Source organism: Lodderomyces beijingensis (genome assembly GCF_963989305.1).
Source record: "Lodderomyces beijingensis strain CBS 14171 genome assembly, chromosome: 5".
In the NCBI taxonomy this organism is placed as follows: Eukaryota; Fungi; Ascomycota; class Pichiomycetes; order Serinales; family Debaryomycetaceae; genus Lodderomyces; species Lodderomyces beijingensis.
The window spans coordinates 136,053-157,755 of NC_089974.1; the positions used below are offsets into that span (position 1 = coordinate 136,053).

The 21,703-nt window shown below is 46.4% G+C and overlaps 9 protein-coding genes across 9 annotated transcripts; 1 reads left to right on the forward strand and 8 right to left on the reverse strand. All coding sequences in view use genetic code 12, as the record gives it.

Moving 5' to 3' along the window:
* Positions 1-154: 154 nt before the first annotated feature.
* On the reverse strand, positions 155-3,859 carry LODBEIA_P39840 (uncharacterized protein; the record flags this gene model as incomplete). The annotated part of the gene is made up of 1 exon (XM_066974154.1): positions 155-3,859. One exon carries the CDS (start codon positions 3,857-3,859, stop codon positions 155-157), a length of 3,705 nt encoding a protein of 1,234 aa, XP_066830922.1.
* Positions 3,860-4,127: 268 nt separating this feature from the next.
* LODBEIA_P39850 (uncharacterized protein) lies at positions 4,128-5,771 on the reverse strand (the record flags this gene model as incomplete). The annotated part of the gene is made up of 1 exon (XM_066974155.1): positions 4,128-5,771. The coding sequence occupies one exon, from the start codon at positions 5,769-5,771 to the stop codon at positions 4,128-4,130; it is 1,644 nt and encodes a 547-aa protein (XP_066830923.1).
* Positions 5,772-6,214: 443 nt separating this feature from the next.
* On the forward strand, positions 6,215-6,865 carry LODBEIA_P39860 (uncharacterized protein; the record flags this gene model as incomplete). The annotated part of the gene is made up of 1 exon (XM_066974156.1): positions 6,215-6,865. One exon carries the CDS (start codon positions 6,215-6,217, stop codon positions 6,863-6,865), a length of 651 nt encoding a protein of 216 aa, XP_066830924.1.
* A 206-nt stretch (positions 6,866-7,071) lies between these two features.
* LODBEIA_P39870 (uncharacterized protein) lies at positions 7,072-9,165 on the reverse strand (the record flags this gene model as incomplete). Its single annotated transcript, XM_066974157.1, has 1 exon — positions 7,072-9,165. The coding sequence occupies one exon, from the start codon at positions 9,163-9,165 to the stop codon at positions 7,072-7,074; it is 2,094 nt and encodes a 697-aa protein (XP_066830925.1).
* Positions 9,166-9,410: 245 nt separating this feature from the next.
* On the reverse strand, positions 9,411-11,684 carry LODBEIA_P39880 (uncharacterized protein; the record flags this gene model as incomplete). Its single annotated transcript, XM_066974158.1, has 1 exon — positions 9,411-11,684. One exon carries the CDS (start codon positions 11,682-11,684, stop codon positions 9,411-9,413), a length of 2,274 nt encoding a protein of 757 aa, XP_066830926.1.
* A 1,591-nt stretch (positions 11,685-13,275) lies between these two features.
* On the reverse strand, positions 13,276-16,599 carry LODBEIA_P39890 (uncharacterized protein; the record flags this gene model as incomplete). The annotated part of the gene is made up of 1 exon (XM_066974159.1): positions 13,276-16,599. The coding sequence occupies one exon, from the start codon at positions 16,597-16,599 to the stop codon at positions 13,276-13,278; it is 3,324 nt and encodes a 1,107-aa protein (XP_066830927.1).
* A 626-nt stretch (positions 16,600-17,225) lies between these two features.
* Positions 17,226-17,453, reverse strand: LODBEIA_P39900 (uncharacterized protein; the record flags this gene model as incomplete). Its single annotated transcript, XM_066974161.1, has 1 exon — positions 17,226-17,453. The coding sequence occupies one exon, from the start codon at positions 17,451-17,453 to the stop codon at positions 17,226-17,228; it is 228 nt and encodes a 75-aa protein (XP_066830928.1).
* A 990-nt stretch (positions 17,454-18,443) lies between these two features.
* Positions 18,444-19,805, reverse strand: LODBEIA_P39910 (uncharacterized protein; the record flags this gene model as incomplete). Its single annotated transcript, XM_066974162.1, has 1 exon — positions 18,444-19,805. One exon carries the CDS (start codon positions 19,803-19,805, stop codon positions 18,444-18,446), a length of 1,362 nt encoding a protein of 453 aa, XP_066830929.1.
* A 681-nt stretch (positions 19,806-20,486) lies between these two features.
* On the reverse strand, positions 20,487-21,356 carry LODBEIA_P39920 (uncharacterized protein; the record flags this gene model as incomplete). Its single annotated transcript, XM_066974163.1, has 1 exon — positions 20,487-21,356. One exon carries the CDS (start codon positions 21,354-21,356, stop codon positions 20,487-20,489), a length of 870 nt encoding a protein of 289 aa, XP_066830930.1.
* Positions 21,357-21,703: the final 347 nt, after the last annotated feature.

The window sequence follows — 21,703 nt, forward strand, 5'->3', positions numbered from 1 at the left end:
TGGAAATTTGTAAGCACCGCGCACTCTCTTTTTTTTTCCAGAAGCAGAAGATCAAATTATCACGAGTTCCATCTCCCTTCAATGATGTTCAGGCGATGGCACTTAGAGTCTAAATTTTACAATTTCTATAACAACTCCTTACTTACTTACTTACTTACTTCCTGGCTTGGTTCAATCTCAAGCTGAAGTAACTTCTATTCACTTCGTCAAGTGGAAACTCCAAAATCTTTTTCCGTTTCGGGTCTCCGATTTTGTCATTCTCTAAAGCCAAGTCACCCACGAATTTACCAACCAAGTTCAAAGCAAGCTTCTCCTTCTTTGATTTTGGGGTAGTGAGTGGCAAGTGGTCGATCAAAAAATTAATCACCTCGGAGTCCTTGTTGTTCCTTCTCAAGGCAAAGAAGTTTTCATATATCCCAGCACCTTTGTTCCACTGCGATACAATCAATCCGTTTTCGGGAATCTTGTGGAAAACCGCTGTTAGCTTGTTTATATCCCAGCTCGAGCACGAGATTGCAGCATCGGGCCCCAATTCAGTTACAATGGTGTTGTGGACGTCTTCCCACTTGCTATTGAGTATGAGCAAATCCGCTTCGCCCCAGTAATCTCGTCGTTTGCGTCTCTCAATAGCCATGGCTTCGTAAATCAACGATTGAGGAACTTTCAAGTTATCAACCAAATACTTTTCTTCGACATTGGTGAGTTGGTGCACTTGGCCAATCTTTTTGATGAGCACACCTTTTATATGCTGGTGAGCTTGCTCATCGTTGGCCATGCTAGAGTAGACCACTAATGACTCGATCCAGAATCCACTAGACTCCAACTGTGATCCAAACGCTCTAGTGATATTGTCATAGTCCAGTTTCGCCAAAACCAAGCAAAGCAACCATTGCATTTTCATAGGCAATGCAGATTGCAGCAATTTTGCCACTTGAAACTCGTTTGAAATAAAAATCTTCAACATCTCTGCAACGGCATCCTTTCCCGGTAATACAGCTTCAAACTCGCTTACCAAGGATTTCAAATCTGTGAAGTCGCCAAAGAACAAGTTCAAGCCAATGGCTAAGTTCCAGGGTAGTTTCTGTGACAAACTGGTCAAATCGCGAGCCAAGATCTGGTATATTTTCACAATGGCACTGGGAACAAGTTTGGAATCAATCTGTTTCCATTTCTGTAGTTGCTCCCTAGCTGATTTCTCAACAACCAGACTCCTAGCATTGGCCAAAGTTAGAATCACGGCAAGATGCTCGCTTCCTGACTTTAGGGCAAACTCAATTGCCCTCACGGTGTCATTGGTCACTAGACAGACCAAGGCACATTCTAGATAGTCAAACTTGTGCCTTTTTAGAAGGTCACTGACGCTGAATTGGTTATATTGCTTGAGCCATTGGGCAAACTTGTGCAACTGCTGCTGCTGCTGCTGCTCATTTTTTTTGGATGGTGGGCCATTGTCGTCAAAAAGAATCGAGGCTAGATCAATTTGCATGTCGTCTGCGCCAGCCAGACCAGCCAGAGGCTGAAGCTCGGCAAAGGTCAAGTCCGCTTTAGGGGCCAACTTGGGAATACCGTTCTTTCTAGTTGTGCTCAACGACGCACAATTGCCGAGTATTTTCTCAAACAAAAGCAAAATGCCATCGTCAAACAAAGCTTGCTCATCATCGGCAGCTTCAAAGACAGGAGCAAATAGTTCCAGGTTGCTAACTTGTCTGGGTTTGTTGTTGAAGTCGGAGAAAAGAATGTCATCCACTTTGGAAAAAGTCAACTTTTCCTTGCTCTGGTCTGCCTCCACTGCCAACGGCGAAAAGGCAGAATCAAATTGGTTTGCCAATTCCAATTGTAGCAACCAATTGCTAGCAGTAGAAACAACCAAGTCATTTCTGATCTTGTTGAAAACCGACTCATCTTCAATAATGGGCTCGTACACATTGATTTTTGTCTCTTCGACATCTTCCTCTTCTTCTGGTTCTTCTCCCACGTCTGAATCATCAATGTTGATGCCATCAACTTTGCCGCTAAGATCAACTGCTTCACTGTCACTGAACCGGCTCAATTCTTGTTCAATCTCACGGTTGACCAATTCTCGCTTAAGGTCTAAAATGTCATTACCTACCACTGACGTTGTAGGATACTTCCATCCACCAGGCACAATTTTTGCATCTTCATTTAGTTTCTGCTTTTTCAATTCCTGGTTGATGTCTTCACTTTCGTATATTCTAGAGTACTCCAACAACGCCTCCGCCTCCTTGGCATCCTGCTTCCTCTTGAGTGTCACCAAATCTTTTTGCTTCTCGTCATCTGCATCCACTAATCCCCATATACTAAAATGTTTGACTCTAAACACCCATGTCAAAGTCTTTGGATTGTACGAAATATATTCCATACCAGTTTGGCTTTTTAAAAACTCAATTTGCTCATGAAGGCTTGGTTTCCCATTGACGATTCCTTCTAAAGTAATGGTTGCAGGGACATTCAACTCGGTGCCCAAACTGGGCTTGTGCGTTTCGTTCTTGTACGTCAATATCGTCTGTGGTTGGAATTGCACCGTGTTTTCAAACAACTGCTCCAGAAACGGTATGTTTTTTAATTCAGCTTCACGCTTAACTTTGCTCAAGTCAACGGGATAATCATATGCAATTTGTCCATATTTAACTCTTCCAATAATGAAATTCTCCACATTAGAAAGCTCATTCTCGCTCAAGCCCGCAAGCTCCTCAATCAGGGGTGAAGTCCAGTACCCGGCATCACTAACCCTCAGTTCAAAATCCGTCTCTTGTCCTTTTTTGGGTTCTACCATCGTCTCCTCCTCCTTCCCTTTATCTTTCTTTCCTTTGATGTCCGGCACATCAAAGGTCTGTTTTGAGAAAACCTTTCGTTGACTCTCTTCCTTTACATTCTCAATTTCGTCATGATCATCATCATCATCATCATCATCGTCAATATCAATATCACTATCTTCATTCTTCAATAGATGCTCTGCAGACTTTGTGTATGTTACAACTTTGTTTCTCCTAGAACTGAGAACTTTATTGACATCGATAAGATGATATTTTACAGGTTTGGATTTCAAGACAAGCCGTTTCATATGGCCAGTACGCCTGATATCAACTGCTTTATACGAAGGAGTAGACAAGCCTCGCGGTGTGATTGTATTTGGAGTGTGATAGCTCACTTTACTCCTCGTCGTGCCGTCTTTTTTATTCTTCTTCTTCTCTTTGTCATCCTTCTTGGAAAACAAACTAAACAATTGTCCCAATCTTGACCATGGTCTTTGCTGCTCTTGAGGCTTGACCACCTCTTGCTTCGTCATCTTTGCACCACCAACACCACCATTACTATCTGGTTGTAAATCGAATAAATTGGGCTTTGTCGATGCATCATCAATCACCAAGTTCCTCGAAGGCGGAACGAGGTTGTTTAACTTTGATGATGATGACGATGAGTGGTCAGGCAAGTCCTTGAAAGGACGGAAAGAGTTGGCAGCCGACGCAGTTTGTCCTATCCTGTCTCTAGTCCATGAATTGAGCAAGTTCCCGCCGCTGGTCCTGGACGGCCTTGCGCTAGTTGAAAATGACGAGTTGAACAGCAGCAGGTTCCCATTTGGTTTCAAGTCAAAAGGCGATGCATGAGTGGAATGGTTTGCTGATGGGTCTATTGGGGAGTTGTTAAAACTCCAAGCGCCTGGCGTAGCCTTCGTGAATATGCCGTTGTTGTCGCTGTTGCTGTTGTTGTTGTTGCCAATGGTGGTGGTTGTCTTTGGTTTACTATTACGTGAATTTCCAAATAAATTGAATTCTGGTTCTACATGCTGTTGCTGCTGTTGATTCTGCTGATAATAATTGTCCCTATCTAGTGAGCTCATCGTCGTTGTGGCGATTCGACCGTGGTGGATGAGGGATAAGTTGGTGATGACGGTTTGTTGGTGGTGTTAAAAAAAAAAGTTGGTGATGTTTTGCCAGAGACCGCGAAGACGTCGAGATTGTTTTATTCAAATATTTCACTTCCAATGTAACTACAACAAGTCTGAAAACACCAAGGTACTAACCCTAGTTAGTAGGAAGAGCCAAGTGGAAAGTGGTTTTTGTATTACACTGTAGTATTACTAGTAGGCGCCAGCAGTGTTCCACCGCCTAAGTGGTGGTAACATTCAATTTAATACAGCTTTCGGCACAGCACCAGAATTTGTCAAACTTTCTCAAATTGGGTTTCATCAGGTATATCTTGTTTGGAATGCCACAATCAACCAAGTAGTGGACGATTTCGTCTTGCTGTTCTCCATTGCTGTCGTCTTCCATGTCATACTCCAAGACTTCATTCTTGTAACCGAGCAAGATTCCAGTCAATGGCAATCCCATCGAGATACACCATTGGCACTCGATCTTTTGGTTTTCTTCCGTCAAGGTGCCTGATCCACCATCGATCCCCGAGGGCAAGTCCAAGGACATGATCTTCAGTCTTTGCAGCGAGGAATTGCACCAAGTGATAACCTTAGCCAAGGTCTTTTGATCGTCGGCTTGATAAAAGATGTCTTCTAAATGGTCATCGTAACCTTGCAAAGCGTCAATTATCAACTCCACGGGGGTGTTTAACTGGTTCTCGGTTATGTCGATCAACTCGTCAAAATTGCTAGTGACAACTTTGCCACCAATGGATTCGAAAAGTTTCCACTGCTGTTGTAATTCAGCATCGGACTCGTCATAGGATATGACAAATGCCAAGACTCTCACGCCATGGTTACTCAACTGGCGGCCGGTGGCAAATGCTCTGCTTCCACATCTGCCACTACCAATCAATAGCAACACCAACGGAGGCAAGTTGTGGTTATTTCGGTTGCTCAAGCGCACGGATCCACCGAGACACTTGTCCATAATCAACTGGCTTAGGTTGGTAGCTAACGTCTCGGCCATCATCAAAGGCGTAATACCGGTGCTATCTTCGGACAATCGCTCAATCTCCAATAGTTGCACGGGCGAGGCTGTTTGAACAGGTTTACCATCGCTTGAATTGACAAATGTAAAGTTTCTCGTTTTAAATCTGTCCTGACTGTTTTGACGTTGCGAGGTTGCTCGAGTGGAGTCGGTTGGCGTGCTTTCCTTGCGCTTATCCGTCATCGTTTGTCCAATAGCATCCCAGTTATCCTTGGGCACGGCACCCAACACCATTTCATCGTTGTCATATTTTTCCTTCTTCTGCTGTTTTTGCTGCTGCTGCTGCTGGTGCTGCTGGTGCTGGTGTTGGAGTTTCACGTCTTCGATCCTGTTATGACCCACTAGTCTATCGTTCAACTGAGTATGATCCTTCTTTCTAAAATTATCAAACACGGCCTTTTTATCAAACATGGCTAAATTGGCCTCAAAATCAAACTCCTTCAGCTTGGCGTCTTCAACTTTCACATCCAAGTCCTTCAAATGGCTCTGGCCCTGGTGCTGGTTGTTGGAGCTGTCCGAGGACTTGGGCTTGGGCGTTGCCGTGCCCGACCTCGACGGTTTCGAAGCAAACAAGATGGCATCGTCTGTCAACTCGGCACTCTTGCCCTGTTGTTTCGGCTTCTTCTTGCTGTTGTTGTTCCCGTTATTCTGCTGCAACTGTATTATACTCAAGTCTGCCACATTCGAGTTGGGCAACGTCAACGACGGGAACGTGATCGATGGGTCTTTGGAATTTACGGCATCCTTCAACGTGATTTGTCGGCTGTCAACAAACGAAATAGTGCCCGAAGACACGGAGCCGTCTTTCAATATAAGATTAACCTTGCAATGTAGGAAATCAATCATCCCGACTGCTCTTGCTGGCGGTGGTAACGGCAATACTGGTGGTAATAGATGGTGTCTACAGTGATGGCTGTTGGTCGGTATTCCCCAAGGTGGTAAACTTCCTCTCTGGCTGAAAAAAAAAATCAAAAAAAAAAATTGACCAAACTTCTTTCAACTGCAGTTCAAGAAACCACTCCCCCAAGTCCCAGCTCCATTGGCTCCCTCTCTGGCCCATCCCCCGTCCCCTCCAGGCTTGTCATAGCAGATTGGTGTTCAATCTACAATTGAGCAGAAAAAAGGAGCACTCAGAAAGAGATAACCGCCCGTCTCGGTTCGCTGTGATTGCTCAACGCCGATCCCGAAGTTTCCATTCAACAACTTGATTTCGTTCAAGCACACCTCCTTCAAACCGCACATAGACCACGTTTATTTAGCTACACGGCCTCGTTTCACGTTGTTGCACCATGTCGTTGCCCCAGAAAAAGGTCGACGTGCAAACGATTCTCCTATATATTCCCAACCAGATAGGCTACCTCCGCATAATAACGGCAATAATCTCATTCCTATGCATGCCCCGCTACCCCGTGCCCACGGTGGTGTTCTACGGGATATCTTCGATTCTCGATGCGTTTGACGGCTACGCGGCCCGCAAGTTCAACCAAGGGACGAGGTTTGGGGCCGTGTTGGACATGGTGACTGATCGGTGCGCCACGTCGTCGCTTATCGTCTACTTGGCCGTATTGTATCCTCAGTTCACCTTTGTCTGGCAGGTGTTGGTGAGTTTGGACTTGGCGTCGCACTATATCCACATGTACGCCATGTTGTCGGCCGGCTCCACTAGTCACAAGAATGTCGAGGCCTCGCAGCTGAAGTTGTTGAATTTGTACTACACCAACAGGAAGGTGCTCTTTGCCGTTTGTGCCTTGAACGAGTTGTTCTACGTGGCCATATATTTGAGATACTATGGCTTCTTTTATCTTGGTACCATTATGGCGGTGTTGAGTACCCCGATTTGGATTTTCAAGCAGATTGCCAATGTGATTCAGTTGCAGAGCGCTTCTTTGATATTGGCTAGATTGGATGTCGACGAGCATAATAAGAAGAGGAGCCAATGATAACCGGGGATAAAGAGGAACTAGGAGCTCATGGTGGTGATGATGATGATTCAAGATACTATAGATAATACACAGAGTGGGAAATATTCTTAAAGATTTAGATAGATTTGTTCAAAAAAAAAAAAAAAAAGAAAATCTTACCCAAGCGTAGACTTGTAAGTGGAGTTGATGGATACGGTTTTCCCTGGCGTGAGAGGGTTCAAGGTTCAAGTTTGTTTTATAGCCATCTTTCGGAAATCTTCATTGCCGTAGCTTTCAACGGTGGGCATAATCTCATCTCTCAATCTCGCGGCATCCTTTTCGTAACCCAAGCTGCTCAACATCAGAATAAGACACGTTTGGGCTTGGATAAGCAACGCAACAAACCCAAATCTCCTACACAGCTCGATGCTTTGAACCACAGTGGACAAGACACGATACGGGTTGCCTGAAAGATGGAAAATCTCGCACTTCAAAATGTTCAACCGAAGCATCAAATACCCATCCAGCACTGGAATCGCAGCAAGCTTATCCAAGGCATCCAGATAGTTGCCAAACGCCTTGCACACTTCAATCTCGAGCATCAATAACTCCGTCTTCAACTCCAAGTCCTTGCAATCCGAGTCGAGCAACACCGAGATCAACTCTCTTGCCATTCGCGCGCGGCCTTGGATCAAACTGATTTTCGCTTGCATCATCAAGTACCGGATCTGGATCGAGTTATATAACGAGTCATCGTCATTGTGCAAGAAATAACTCAGCTTGAGATCAGCCATTTCCAGCACGCACTTGTCTCGGTCTCGGCCCTGCGAAAACTCGCGATAGAGTCTCCTGCTTAGAATACTGACATTGTCCGAGGATTTCAAACTATATCGCAAGGCCAAATCTCCGTATGCCTGAGCTAGTGGAGTTACACCCACCATCTGCCAGACGCAGGATGCCAACTCGGCACACCGCACAAACGTCGTTGCGCCAATGTCGTCATTCACAGCAATAAACATGGTCTTGGCGAGATTGCCCATGTATTCATCCACGCCACACGATCCGTTGCGAACTAAACGCATCGTTTCAAATCCAAGATTTATCGCGAGCAACAGCGAATTGACACTCGAGCTTTTTTTGATCAAAAAGTCCAATAGGTGTTCTTGACTTTCTTTACTGAACAAATCCTGCAGCTGCCACAACCAGGGTTTATTCTGCATAAAGTTGTAAAACCAACTAAGTATATAGGTCAACGTTGCATTATCTTTGTTTTCTCGAGCAACGCTGATCGCTTCAACTATAGCATCGATTGCCTGTTTATCCTCCCCGAAAAACAGGTGTAGTGAAGCCTTGGACACCAAAGCGAAATGGTAAAAGTATTTTGAATTGTTCGACACCATGTAATCAAAATACTGGTGTAATGAGTCGACAGCAGAGTTGTAATCTGAGCATGCTAGATGCTCCAAGTAGTTCAAGTAATAGCACGAAGGAACAGCATGGAAGTTGGGCTCGTGTCCGCCGGACCCTGTCCCGACATTGGTCATCATGTTCAAGATTTCGCGCAAGTACCCCGGCGTGGGCGTGCCGTGGCTTTCCAACACGGCAATCTGCCGATCAACCAATTTCTCCATATCGAGCTTGGATCGCGAAATAGTCACCGCGGCACTCTTTTTGTTCCGCAGCCTCTTTGCTCCAATCTTGCTCAATTGGTGTTCCAACGCGTTGTATAGCCGTTCGCCAACAACATCATCGTCTTCATCATCATCATTCACTTCGTCTTGTCCTTGTTCTTCTTCTTCTTGTTCTTCGTGGTGACGATAATGGGTCCTAGTATTAACAAATTTCGTGCTGGTGCTTTCTCGAAACCCAACAAAGGATTGGTAAAGTTGAGCACACCCATCAAACTCCAACAATTCATACTGGGCACAAACACGCATGACAAACGTGCCAAACACGGACTTGGCGCCAATTTTCCAATTGACACCCACCGCGTCCCGCACCACGGCGTTGGACGAGTCCGACAACGATTCGCGCCGGTGTCGAATCAACAGATTCAAATCTTCAACATCTTGGATCCGCCACGATTCGGCTTGTAAAATATGAGCAAACCGCGAATCAAAAATGGTGAGAAATGTACCCAAGTCATTGTATTTGGGTATCTCCTCGGGCTCTAGCTTGTGTTCTACTAGTCTGCAGATCTGGAGTAGATCCCGTGGCGATAGGTCCTCGCGCGTTTTATATGAACTATGGAGACCGATAGCTATGAGTATGGTAATATCTAGCGGCGAAATGTCTTCAAACAAATAGAAATTGAAACTGGAATTAAAACCATTGGACATTTTTTCCAATCTTTAATCTAATGGCAGGTTGGTTACCCTCTGTTTGTCCTTTTGGATGGCTGTCTCCAGGGCATGAGTCGGGGGCAGGTTGGTAAAGTTGGAACTGTTCTTAAAAAGAATAAGAGAGTGAGGTGCTGCGCATTTGATCCTAATCGGGGAAGACGTGCGGCGCGACGCCAACTTTCCCCTTCTAGATTACATCTATACCGACATGTACTCCTCTATTCCTCTACTCCTCTATTCCTCTACTCCTCTTCCTCTTCTTCTTCCGTATCCAGCTCCATGTTGATCTCGGGCATTTCAAAATCGGACCCATCATCTAGATTTTCTTCTTCATCATTTTTGTTTTCACCAGCTGGCTCAGTTTCATTAACGAAAGATGAGACATTCTTTGTCTCCACCACGGCTTCCGCCTTCTTTTCCTCTACTTTTGCCTTCTTTTCAATAACAGCTCGTCCAGTTTCTTCCTCCAATGGCCTCTTTATACTGAAATTGTAGTCAACTTTTGTTTCCTTGCCCTCATCAGCATCAGCATCCGTGCCCACTCGCGCATTGGCTTCAGCTTCAGCTTGTCTCTCCCGTTCTGCTCGTTCCTTCTCAGCTTGTTGTTCCTTCAATAACTTCTGAATAGCCAACTCCTTAGCACTAACTTCCCTCGTCACCTCGCCGCCATCTCCTTCCTCTCTCTCCTCTTCCTCCACCAAGAAATCCTCATCAACAGCATCACTTCGATATTGCGGCAACGCAGGCAATCGCGGATTATTGAAAACCGAAACGGTCTCATCGTGGCCTAAAATCAGCGATACAATAGGCAAGATGTTGTTATTGCCATATCCAGGGTTCAACACGGCACCAACTAGCAACTCTCGCAATTGTTTCGGGACTGAGTGTTCCAAACTCGAGTTTTTGTACTGGATACATTCACGAATGATGAATTTCAAAATCTTGTAATGCTGGTTCGATGGAAGCGGAGCCTTGCGGATCACGCGATTCAAAAACGACTCGACGACTGTGAGACTCTGCTGGGGCACGCTGGATTGGAACAAGTGCTGGTGTGAGAGGATATCGGATAACGGCGCAGCAGACTGATTCTTTCTCTTTTTTGCATGCTTTTTCCCCGTCGAGTCTGTGTTTCCGCCGGTAAGTTGCTGTTGCTGATCTTGTGGTTGTGATGATGCCTCTAAATTTCTAGGCTCAATCAAGATCAATGCTACATCAACAAAGGGTAAAATCAGGGCCTGGTCCAGCACCACCCCAACCAAATCCAAATAATTGCTCACACATGAGATCAACTCCACATAAACCTCGTCGTAGCGTTTAACAGCTTCACTGTTGATCTTCTTATTCTGAACCATTGGAATAATAAACTCCATCATGTTTAAAATCTGGCCCAAGTGAGGCACAAGCGCACCTCTGAAACTCAACAACGAATTCATCAACTTGTACGCGGCAATATAGTTACGATTCAACGTAGCCTGAACAACTTGACGAACTTCACTATCCCTAACATCCAGCTTGAAGCTCAAGAATCGAGTATTGATCGAGAAAATCAACTCGCACAAAACGAGCACACTTCCCAAGGGCACCTTGCACCTCGAGACTCCGCCCGTGGTCAAAAAGCACAGCAACAACTCCATCAAACACTCAACACGGTCACTTAGCCCAAACACGCTTTCCAATCTGTTCAAATCTATATCCAACGGATCAAAAATCACTTGTTGATCACCACCATCATTATCCTTGTTATTGCTCTTTTTCCCCTGGGGCAACTTTGCGATCAACCCAGCCAAGCTTGAATCATCTCTGAAGTTCAAAAACTCTGCGTAAACATTCACCAACCCGCAAATCTCTCCAATGAGCCCGCGGACATCGGCGCCCCATTTAGCCTCGGGCTCATTCTTTTCAATAACGGGCAACATCGCCAAACTGCGCCCCACGCACATCTTCAAATCACTTGGAAACTCACCGAACCCATCCCGCACCAACCCCACCAACTTCGCCCTGAATTTATTAGCATGCGGTCTAAACGTGGTGGGGTGGTGGCTCAAAATCTCAAACAAGCTCGAAATGCACAACGTGGCATCAAACTGGACAAGCTCAGTCAATAACGCAATCACAGCGCCCAACTTTGGAGTCAAGATTTCTCTCGTTAACGTGGGCTTATCCCTGACCTCGCGCATCATCACCATCAAACACTCAATCGTCTGGCGCAAGATCACGATGTCGATGGTGGAATTGTAATTCTCCAAAATCGCCATGAGTTGCGTCATGAAATTGGCTCCGTCGTTAGCGAGGATCACGTAGTTTGAAACTAGCACCAGCATCACGTTTAACCCATACCATCTCGTATACGTGTCTGGGGATCGCACGAGCTGCAAAGTGCGCGATGTCAAGTGCTGCAACTGCGATTTTGAAAGGGTGGAGATTTGGGATTTGGAAGTTTGGAGGAGGTAGAGCGTTGGTATTATTGAGGGCCGCGGTGGCGCCTTGAGCTGGTCTATTACTATAGATATCGACATTGCTTGTTTCAAAGAGGACTGGAGTTATGCCAGTGGTGTGGTGAAGTATGCCAGTGGTGGTGGTAGTTAAACCTTTGAATCGCGCGCGATGCGATGCTTTTTTTCGTTTTTTGAAGGCCCCGTGAAGACTCTCAACTAATCCTACTTCATGAAACATCACTTGCACAATTGATACCCACTTCTGTATAAACTAGATTGTTACATTCATCAAACTGCTGATTCGATCCAGCGTTCTTTAACGAACGAACCCACACACGCAAAAACTATTCGTGAAAATTAAATATGCAATATACATAGTGAGCAATAAATAAGCTAGCAAAAAAAAAAGTAGACATGGCACTCACACTCAATGGGGCGAATGAGGGGGAGGATGCTTCAGAAGAACGAGTTCCATAAAGTGTTACTATCCGTAGTCTGCTCCAAGTCAAACGTCTCGCGATAGCAAGATTCAAACTTGGCAATGGAGCGGGATTCACTCCCAAATTGGCGTCGCGAAAACTTCAGCTCCTGAAGCTTCTCTTGGATTCTGTAGGTATGCCCGTTGTGCATCGACGCCGTCGTCGTCCTTTCCTGATGCCCTTGTTCATCATCAACGTCGTTATCGTCACTATCGTAGGTCAGATCAGTAGTATAGACAAACACGTCAACTATCTCCGAGAATCTAACTCCAGGTCGTTGTTGTTTTTTGTTGGCAAACTTTCGATTCTGATGGGTACAAGTACAATCCTCTTTTCCATTTTCAAGTTCCTCGGTGAGTTTCATACAGCTTGGAAACTCAAGCTTCTCTGGTAATGGTGGTGGCGGTGGTGGTAAAGATATAGTAGACGACGCAGGAGTGGGTGAGTTTAAGAAAAGCGAAGAGGAGGACGAGTCCATTTTCGCAGTTCGTCCAATTTCTGAAATTTCAAGTGGGAGGTCGATGCTTTCTACTGTACCAAGCAGGGCAGAGCTTGAGCCCAAATCTAATGGTGGTGAAATTGAAGAAGATGGTGGGAATAGCTGCGGCGGAGAAGCGTCAGCGGGGAGGGGGGGCATTTCTAAAAATGTATATATTGTAATGCCAAATAGTCGAAATGGTTCCTGTGCTTTTTCGCAGCCATAAACGTAACCTCAGTGCGCAATATTCCCAATGGGGCAACACCTAGAAACACTCAGTACAATCTGCAGCAGCTCTCCCTTTATGGACTCAGCATTAATACATTTTGTAGATTCATATACTACCATTGCTGTGTTTCTTGCACCAAGCGGTCTACTTCAGTCCAGGGTGAGGCCTTGGAACCACCGTGATGTTATTGTTTTTAAAGTTGGGTGATTTTTGCAGCCAACAGGGAACAAATTGCAACCGGTAGTCACAACCAAACTAGTTCCCCACCCCTTTTTCACTTCAATTATCACTACAAACTAATTTATAGAGGAAACCGCACTATCCATTTGGCAGTGTTTTCTATCATCCACCCCGGAGTCTTTCTTCTCAAACTTATTTATCACTATACTATCCATTCTAAAAACAAAAAAAAAGGACAAAAATCTAAAAAAATTTAATCCAGAAAGCTCATCCCAGATGAGTAAAATCAGCTCCACACAAACCTACCTATTTTAACAAAATCTTAAACGTACCAATCTCAAACCCTTTCAAAACAAACGGAACGACCCCCTTGTCAAACTCAACTTCCTCCAAAACCTCCGACTCCAAAGCGTTAACCTTGTAAACTTTGTCAACTTTCAAAATCAGCCCATCGATAACCAACTTGCCTCTGCTCTGCCCGCCCAACGCCTCATAGACACGCACAACCACGGACTTCTCCCGCTTGGTCAATTTCAGATACTGGCTCACGTCAGAGTCGTTTTCACCGCGCTTGATATGCGAGAGCACAATCGACGAAGAATGGTTCTTGGGGCTTTCAAACTTGATAGCGTCACTAAAGGAAACATTAGCCGTAGTGGGGATCAATTTGTAGTTGAAATTGTAGCCTGCACGCACGGTGCGCATGCCCAAGGCACCGGCGTGCGGATACAAGGCGTATTCGAATTTCTGGACTCCCATATCGGCACGGTTATCCGGGGCCTTGGCGCTTCTCAAAAGGGACAAGCGGATCAAGTTGCCGTGGATCGAGCCTCCGTATTTGCCATTGTTCAAAACACTGACTCCGTAATTGGGCTCGGAAAGGTCCATGAACTTGTGATGGCACACTTCGAATCTAGCCACGTCCCACGTGGTGTTGTAGTGCGTTGGTCTCTTGGTGATACCAAACTGCGTCTCGTAACTAGCTTCGAGTTGCGAGTGGATCGTGGTGGGGAACTGCACTTTTAAAAACTTGTAAGTCTCGTGCCACTCCACGGTGGAGCTGAACTTCAAGAAATTGTTTTCAGATTGGGCATCAGTGAGACCCGCAAGTGAAATCACCGTTTCGATATGTGAATGAGGACTAATCTTGTGCTTGATGAGAATTGATGATTCCAACGGGTCGTCGCTTAAAATCTTGGCGCTCGAAGCATTGAGAAGCTTAAACTTTTCAAGCGAGTAAAGCTCCGTGTCCCAAGCGGGGAAATTCAAGGGCTCGTCATCAAACAAGATAAACTGGTTACCTCCCACGTCTTCGTTATCTTGCTTGGTTTGCGCAGTGGGGGTCGAGTCAATGATTTCTCGTTCTGCAACTGTATCATAAAGCGACGTGACAATACCAGTGGACGAGATCTTGGCAACAAGTAAACCATTTGACAAGACAAAACCCTCGTCGGATGTCTTGACACTCGAGGGGTATTTGACCTTTTTGTTGATCCTGGTTTGACCATCGACGCTATCGACATTGAGCTTCACCTTGCCATCTTTAGCGCGGTGGCCTTTTCTTTCCAATATTTCAAACAATTGCGGATGTTCGTCTTTGGCAACTTCCACAATCTCGTTAAATCTGTCATGAGCCAAAGTATTCAACAATTTGACCTCGCCCTGTTTTCTGCTTGCCCCCTTGGTGGTAGTGGTGGTGGTGGTGGTGGCTTCCAAGGCCTCGTAAATCAACTGGTCGGCTTTTGTCAACAATTTATCCAACATAGGGAAAACTTCCTCATAGTAAACCATGCCAATACAACTTCCAGGCAAGACATCGTGGAACTGGCACAAGCACAAGTCTTCCCAAAGATCTTGAATCTGTTTACTAGGGTAGTTGTACTTCTTTTCAGCTAAACTGACGTACCCTGCAATGTACTCCAAATCGTGAAGCTTAATCTCGCCTAGTCTCATGAACTTCTTGATTTGCGCTTGGACAGTGTATGTGCCCCTATGGAACTCCAAATAGATTTCTCCAGTCCAAGTAGGCAATGTAGCTCCTTGGTTGCTCTTTTCCAACAAATGATCATAAAATTCGTCAATGGTGACGCCCAAGGCAACAGAGGGCAACAATCCAGCTTCGTTGCTAACACCTCTGCATCTCCGCAATTTTTCAATCATTTCCTCGGTGGGGCCGCCGCCTCCGTCACCGTGTCCGTAAAGCAACAACCCGGTGGGGACATCCCTCAAGTTTTTATGTTGGTGTTGCGATCTCCACACATCGCCAAAATGGGCTTCAGCAGTGTAAGTATTGGCCGGGGGCATATGGACCAAAACTTGGGACCCATCGATTCCTTTCCAATTGAAAGTCGTCAAGGGAAACGTGTTGATATTGTTCCATGATAACTTCTGAGTTAAGAATCGATCAATACCAACCAAGTGGCAAATTTGTGGAATTTGAGAAGAATATCCGAACGTATCAGGCAACCAAAAGATGTTCGACTGGAAACCAAACTCGTCCAACAAGTACCTCTGCCCCAAGACAAACTGTCTAATTAAACTTTCGCCATTGGGCAAATTGGTGTCATTTTCAACCCATGATCCACCCAAGGGTATAAACTGGTTTGTAGCAAACTTTTCGTGGATCTTTTGCAAAATTTCCGGTTGTCTCTGCTTCAACCACTTAAACTGTTGCATTTGACTAGCAACAAAGACATACTCGGGGTACTTGTCGGCGATTTTCAACTGGGTGGTCCACGATCTAACGATTTTCCTCTTGGTTTCAGCGAAAGGCCATTCCCACGCCGTGTCAATGTGGCAGTTTCCCACGCCAAACACATCGACTTTCTTGCCCTTTTCAAACACCTCTTCCGAGTCGATATCGGGGCCCAAGTAACTTTTGGCCAACTCTCTACACTTGCCAATACTGGCAGAATCCTCGGGGTCAAAAGCATTCATAATCTTGGTGGCTACGTCAGCAGCCTGGTGTTTCTGCCAATACCCACCGGGGAACTCTCTTGCAGCGTCGCCCAAGATCCAGAAATCCCAAAAGAGTTTTCTAGCTTCCAAATTGGGCACCACCAAGTGCGCCTTGCTGAGGGTAAAGTATCGATTAGCGTCGGGCTCACCTTCGGCTCCATTGCCAAACATGCCATTACAGGCAACTTCAATGTAAAACAACTGCTTGCCACTTTTTTGGAACTTTGCCGGTATTTCAAACAAATTACGTTGTCCACCACCGGTGAATGCCTGCAAGGGCAAGCCTTTGGAATCGTAAATCAAGGCCTCCGAGTTGGAGTCCCATTCAATCTCCAAGCCTTGGTAACTCAACCACTCCTTGGGTATATCGAGTTCAAACTTCACCCAAAACGTTTTCCAACTGGGTCCAAAAGCGTAGCCCAAGCCGATATGCTCCCATTCAACGCTCTCGAAATCGATCTCCCTGAACAACGGTCTCTGGGTCTGGCCGTTGACGTCGGGAACACGCCACGACTGCAAGTTGCCGAGCTCTTGTCTGTGGATATCGTAGAACTTGGGCAAGTTCAAGTGGGGGTACTGGCCCCCTTTATCTGTAAACTGCCGGAGACGGGAGTCATAGAGGTGGTCGATTGGTTTGAAATTGGGCTGTCTGTTCAACGGATCATACCCCATTTTTTTTTTTTTGCTTTCTTCGAGGAAATCAGCTCGGAGGTTAAGAGATTACGATGGTGGTGAGTATAAGCAGAAAGAAACGAGTGGATGTTGAAAAGTGGAGGGGGTTTCTTTCTTGCCTTTTGAACAAGATAAAGAGGAGGCGAATTGGGGAATGAAAAATGGTGGGGTGAGAAATTTCCTCAAATCCCGGGGGAGGCGCCCCAGCCATGTGCCGATAACCAAACCCGCGAGAACCACCTTGCAAGTCGCCACATTACCTGTCCCTCTTTTAAGGGACAGGTAAGCGGGGGGCGCAATTCGGGAGTTACAACCACCATGCCTCAGGAACTGGCTGTCTTTTGCCCCTAGAGTCGAACAAGAAGTGAAGAAAAAGAGCCAGAAATGATTGCCCCCTTTTCTCGTAAACCGTGCCGCGGGAGCTCGTGGCACACGCTTGCCCCCTAAACCAACCACCCCCCATGACAAGAGCACCAGCACGAGCCATGAGCCTACACCTTGCCCAGAACCCCCACCACGGATCTCTCTCTAAGAATAAAACTGCTCTATTGTATATTGAAATACACAAGACATACCTCTGCCGCGTACAGGCATTTATGGCCAGTTTGCTGGCTCCAATGAGCCCCCTATTGAGTGTGGACTTCCTTATCTTCTTCGACGTTGGCGATCTCGGGGTGGTCCTTGCCCAAGCTCTCAGCATGAATAACAGGCAATTGCACCGCGAACCCTTTGATCAAGCTGAACTCGTTGGTGATCTTGCCCCCAATCTGCTTGATTTTGTTCTTGATTGACTCGGCAGTCGAGTCGGGTGTGTCTTCCTTGAGCGTAATAATGTATCCTTTAACGTCTGACATTCTAGTACTAGCGATGTTTCTTCTTCTGACCAAGTAAGTGAATGGGCCTATAGTGGTGGAAAGGAAGTGGGTCTTTGCAGCTGGACAAACTGTGGAAAATCGCCCCCCAATGGCAAAGTATTGTTGCCTCTTGTTTCAACGTCTGAGTCGGTAAATTGCTATTGTGGGTGCTCTCCTCGGGGACTCCGCGGAGTCTCCGACGCACGTGATCTTTGTTGCAAAAGTGCACGACCAAAGAGAACCATCCCCCCACCCCCCCTTTTGCAATCAGCAATATCAACTGTATCAACTATCCAATTGAGATCAAGAGAGCCCAAGACTCGTAAGACGTTTCCACCAGTCTTCACTCAGTTTACCCAGTCCGCTCAATTGCACCCTTGAACCATCAGCAAACCCCTTTCCGTTATAAAAAAAAAAAAAAGAATTGAGGCCCACGGCAATGCTGATTATCATCTACCAAAAATACTATACGCCCATAGACAGGTTGCTAAACAAGTTTAAACGCAAAGGGTTCTGGTTGTATACCGGTTTGATCGCGGTATCGTTAATTTACCTATTTTATGAGCTTTCAAATCTCCCGAGCTTAGATCCTCCGCCTGAGCCACAGGCAGATACAGAGACAGAGACAAAGAGGACAAAGAAAGGTGCGGTTGTTGACGTCAAGGTGACGGAAACCATAGTTTTTCAAGGTCAGTGAACATAAACAGTTCTACGTTTGGTTTGGTTTGGTTTGGCTTGGTTCTGGTAGCTAGCCCCTAAAGTTCTCATTCAAAAACGCTTGCATTAAAGTCTAATAAATTCACAGAAATAAACAAAAAAATATAAAACAACCCCCGTCCCAACCCCGTTTCTTTCCCCCCCAAAAATCTTACTTTACAATATCTTTTCTGATGCAAGTGCTCAACCATAGAAACATCTAAGCATTTCCCATTTTCCATTTCCCAATACCCTCTTTTTCTTTTTTTTTTTTTGGTTTTTTTTTTTTCCCCACTACCCGTAAAGTAGATCCACGATGTAGCAAAATCCACCGCCCCAAGTGATCTTGTTCAAGGCACTGCGCACCCACCCCGGCTGCACCTTGACAAACAAGTTGCCACAGTTGTACCCTTCACTCTCAACGCCAACGCCCCACTTGATATTCTGGCGCACGTTGCAGCCACGCCAGAAATTCCACCACTTGGCCCGCTCGCACGGCACGATCCGCATCAAGTTCTTCCGAAGCGGACCCGTGGGGCCGTCAATGTACTTGTGCCCGCCAATCAAGGTGTACTTCTGCCGCGGGTCATCCTCGGGCAACTGGCGATCGCCCCAGTGACCTTTAAAGCGCAACCAGTTGCCGTATGCCCACTCGCGTCCGATATAGTTCTTATTCGAGTTGTTGGTCGCGGGCCACACATTCTTGCCGTCAAAAGTGTACCCCAAATAATTGCGCTCGGGGTTCCATAACGGGCCGCGATCGGTAAAGTCGGATAATATGTCATAGGGCAAGTCATGCGGATGCTGTCCGACACTCGGGTAGTTGGCATGGGTGCCCATCGCGCTGAAAATGATGGGGTGGCGCTCATCCATGTGCCATTTTTCCAAATTGTGGTAGTAGAACGCGCCGCCGCCGCCATGCGCCAGCATCCAGACAATCACAGGTTCCCCCTTGTAGAACCGAACTAGCGAATGTTCCCAATCTCCCACATGGTTGCCATAGGGGCCCTGCCCCATGACAAACGGGCCCAAATTAAACGAATAAAAGTAGAACCAATAAGCATCAACCCAGCCATTGCCCTTGTCCACCACAATCAACGTCGCGGGCGCGTCGCGGATCTCGCCATTGATCAACAGCGGCTTGTTCTTGACACCAGTGATCCAGTCGGGGTCAGCGTCGAAATTGGAGTTCAGCGTCAAGTACATCTTCTTCGTCGAGTTACCACCGTCGCCCAATGCAGCCAACTTGCCGATATCCATGCCCTCCTGCGTTCCCGGAACAACAGTGCCATTCTTGTACCGCACGTGGAAGTTGGTGACAAACTCGCCAATGTCATATGGTAAATATCGTTCTTCGCTATATAAATAAACCAAGGGCGAATAGTCCAACACGTAGGGAGGAATGTGTCCCGGCTCAAGCGTGCGTTGGGATTTCGTGGGGAAGGAGACAATCGGCGGATAGTCCTTGTACTTCTGGGCCTCGTTCTGGAGGATGCTCGAGATTTGCATCTCCACGTGGTGGTCGTTTAGCGAGTTGAGGATGTAGGAGTCGCCGTTGTCGGTCACGTCAAAATACGCCTGGCCCTGCGACTGCTGCACTAGCAGTAGTAGCTGTACCAGTGTGTACAAGGCTACCGTTGGAAGCAGTAGCATCATGGCTCGTGTCTGTCGTGGTTGTTGCTTGTTGTTTCTTTCTCTTTGCCGTGGGCTTGCTTGAGATATATTGAGTGAAGCAGGCTGGGCCAAGGGGTCAGCTTCAGCAAACCAACCGTAAGCTATACTATATAGATATCGAGAAACGTATCAGTTATTGACACGAATATCTCTTGTATGGGAAAGATTCTTGGTGTAAGCTGGCCCGTATTTGTCTATATGTGTGGTCAAGAGTAGGAGAGTGCAAGTAAACCGGGTAGGGAAGAAGAAGGAGGCTCAAAGTGGGCCACGGGCGGTAACTGCGGGTTTTTTGGACCGATCTTAGTTTGGTTAAAAGTGCACGACCCGGGGCCAACCATTATCACCACCACCACCACCACCACCACCATCACCATATTCCCATGGACTGGGGTGGGTGAGAAGGTAGACCCAAGGTCGGAATAAAGAGGTGGCGGCTCACCCAGGCTATAAAGTCAAGGGCTTTTTTCTTTGTATGTTTTTTTTTTTGTTTTGCTACAAACCACTCACAAGGCAAGGTGTCTAACTGATTGTACCATTTCAACTCCATCAACCTCTATCTAAAACAAGACCAACAAGAACTGCTCCTAGTCTCTATTCTAACATCCGTAGCCATGACTCAGCTTGTCTTGGCTTCTTCGTCCTCTTTTGTCTTCAGCTAATAGACTAAAAGACAAAGACCTGGTCGCCCAACTTGGAAACAGGCTTAGCCTTGTCGTAGCCCAAACTCACAGCAGCCTTTTTCATAGCACTAATCATGGGGGGAGGGCCACACAACAACAAATTGGTGTCAGGGCCAGCCTTGGGCAAATGCAAATCAATCAACTCGGGCGTGACAAACCCCGTGGAGTAGGTCCAACCCTCGGGTGCCTGGTTCAAGACATAGTGGATCTTCAATCTATCAGGGTGCTCCTTCGCGTACTGCTCCAACTCCTGTCTCAACAAAATGTCATTTTCAGTCACGTTGGCGTACAACAAGTGCACCGTGGTTCTGTCCTCGGGGTTGTTCAATATCGCAGTGACAATCTGGTACATGGGCGCAATACCGGTACCGCCGGCAATCATGCCCAAGGATTTTTTCATGTTGGGAGTATAGGTGAAAAACCCCTTTGGTCCGCGTATCTCGACAAAGTCGCCCACTTGCTTCGAGGCAACGTGCTTCGAGATGTTCCCGTTGTCATACGTCTTGATCAACAAATCGAAATGGCCCTGGACGTCGCCCAAGGAGATGGGAGTATACGAGCGCACAACCTCCTTGCCGTCAATAATCGTGCCAATGGAAATGTGCTGTCCAATGGGCAAGTCCAAAGTATCGGTGGGGTTGGGCAAGCCGAACCTGTAGATCGCCGAATTATGCGACACCTGCGTCTTTTTAATCAAGGGAAACTTCTGGAACTGGTCGGGGATCAACGTTGGTCCACGACGAGGCTTGGACGTTTGTCTAAAAAAGTAAAATGCAATGAATGTGATGATGATGGTGGCACAAGTGGCAAACACCACCAATGGATTGGCCTCACTACTAACTGTTTCCGACATGGCTTATCTCCTGTTCCTTTTCTCTCTTTTAAAAGGTGGTGGTTGGAAATGAAATGGTGAATTCTGGAGGAAAAATTTCTTCGTATAGGGGGAGGAGGGAAAAGGTTGGGGTATTTAAATTGGCTGGTTGCGAGTGTCACGTGCCATTTTCCCTTTTGTCGGCCGTGGTTGTTGTAGTTGGAGAAGCGCCGCACCACTGGGCAAGTTTACTGGAGGACACTAGGGGGAGGTTTTAACGTTGACTATAGTGAGAGACAAACCACCGTTTAGAGAAAGACCATTTTAGATTGACTAGATTTGGGATCCCATGGCATGTGAATTGAACTTCAATCGTCTTTCAAAAGGAG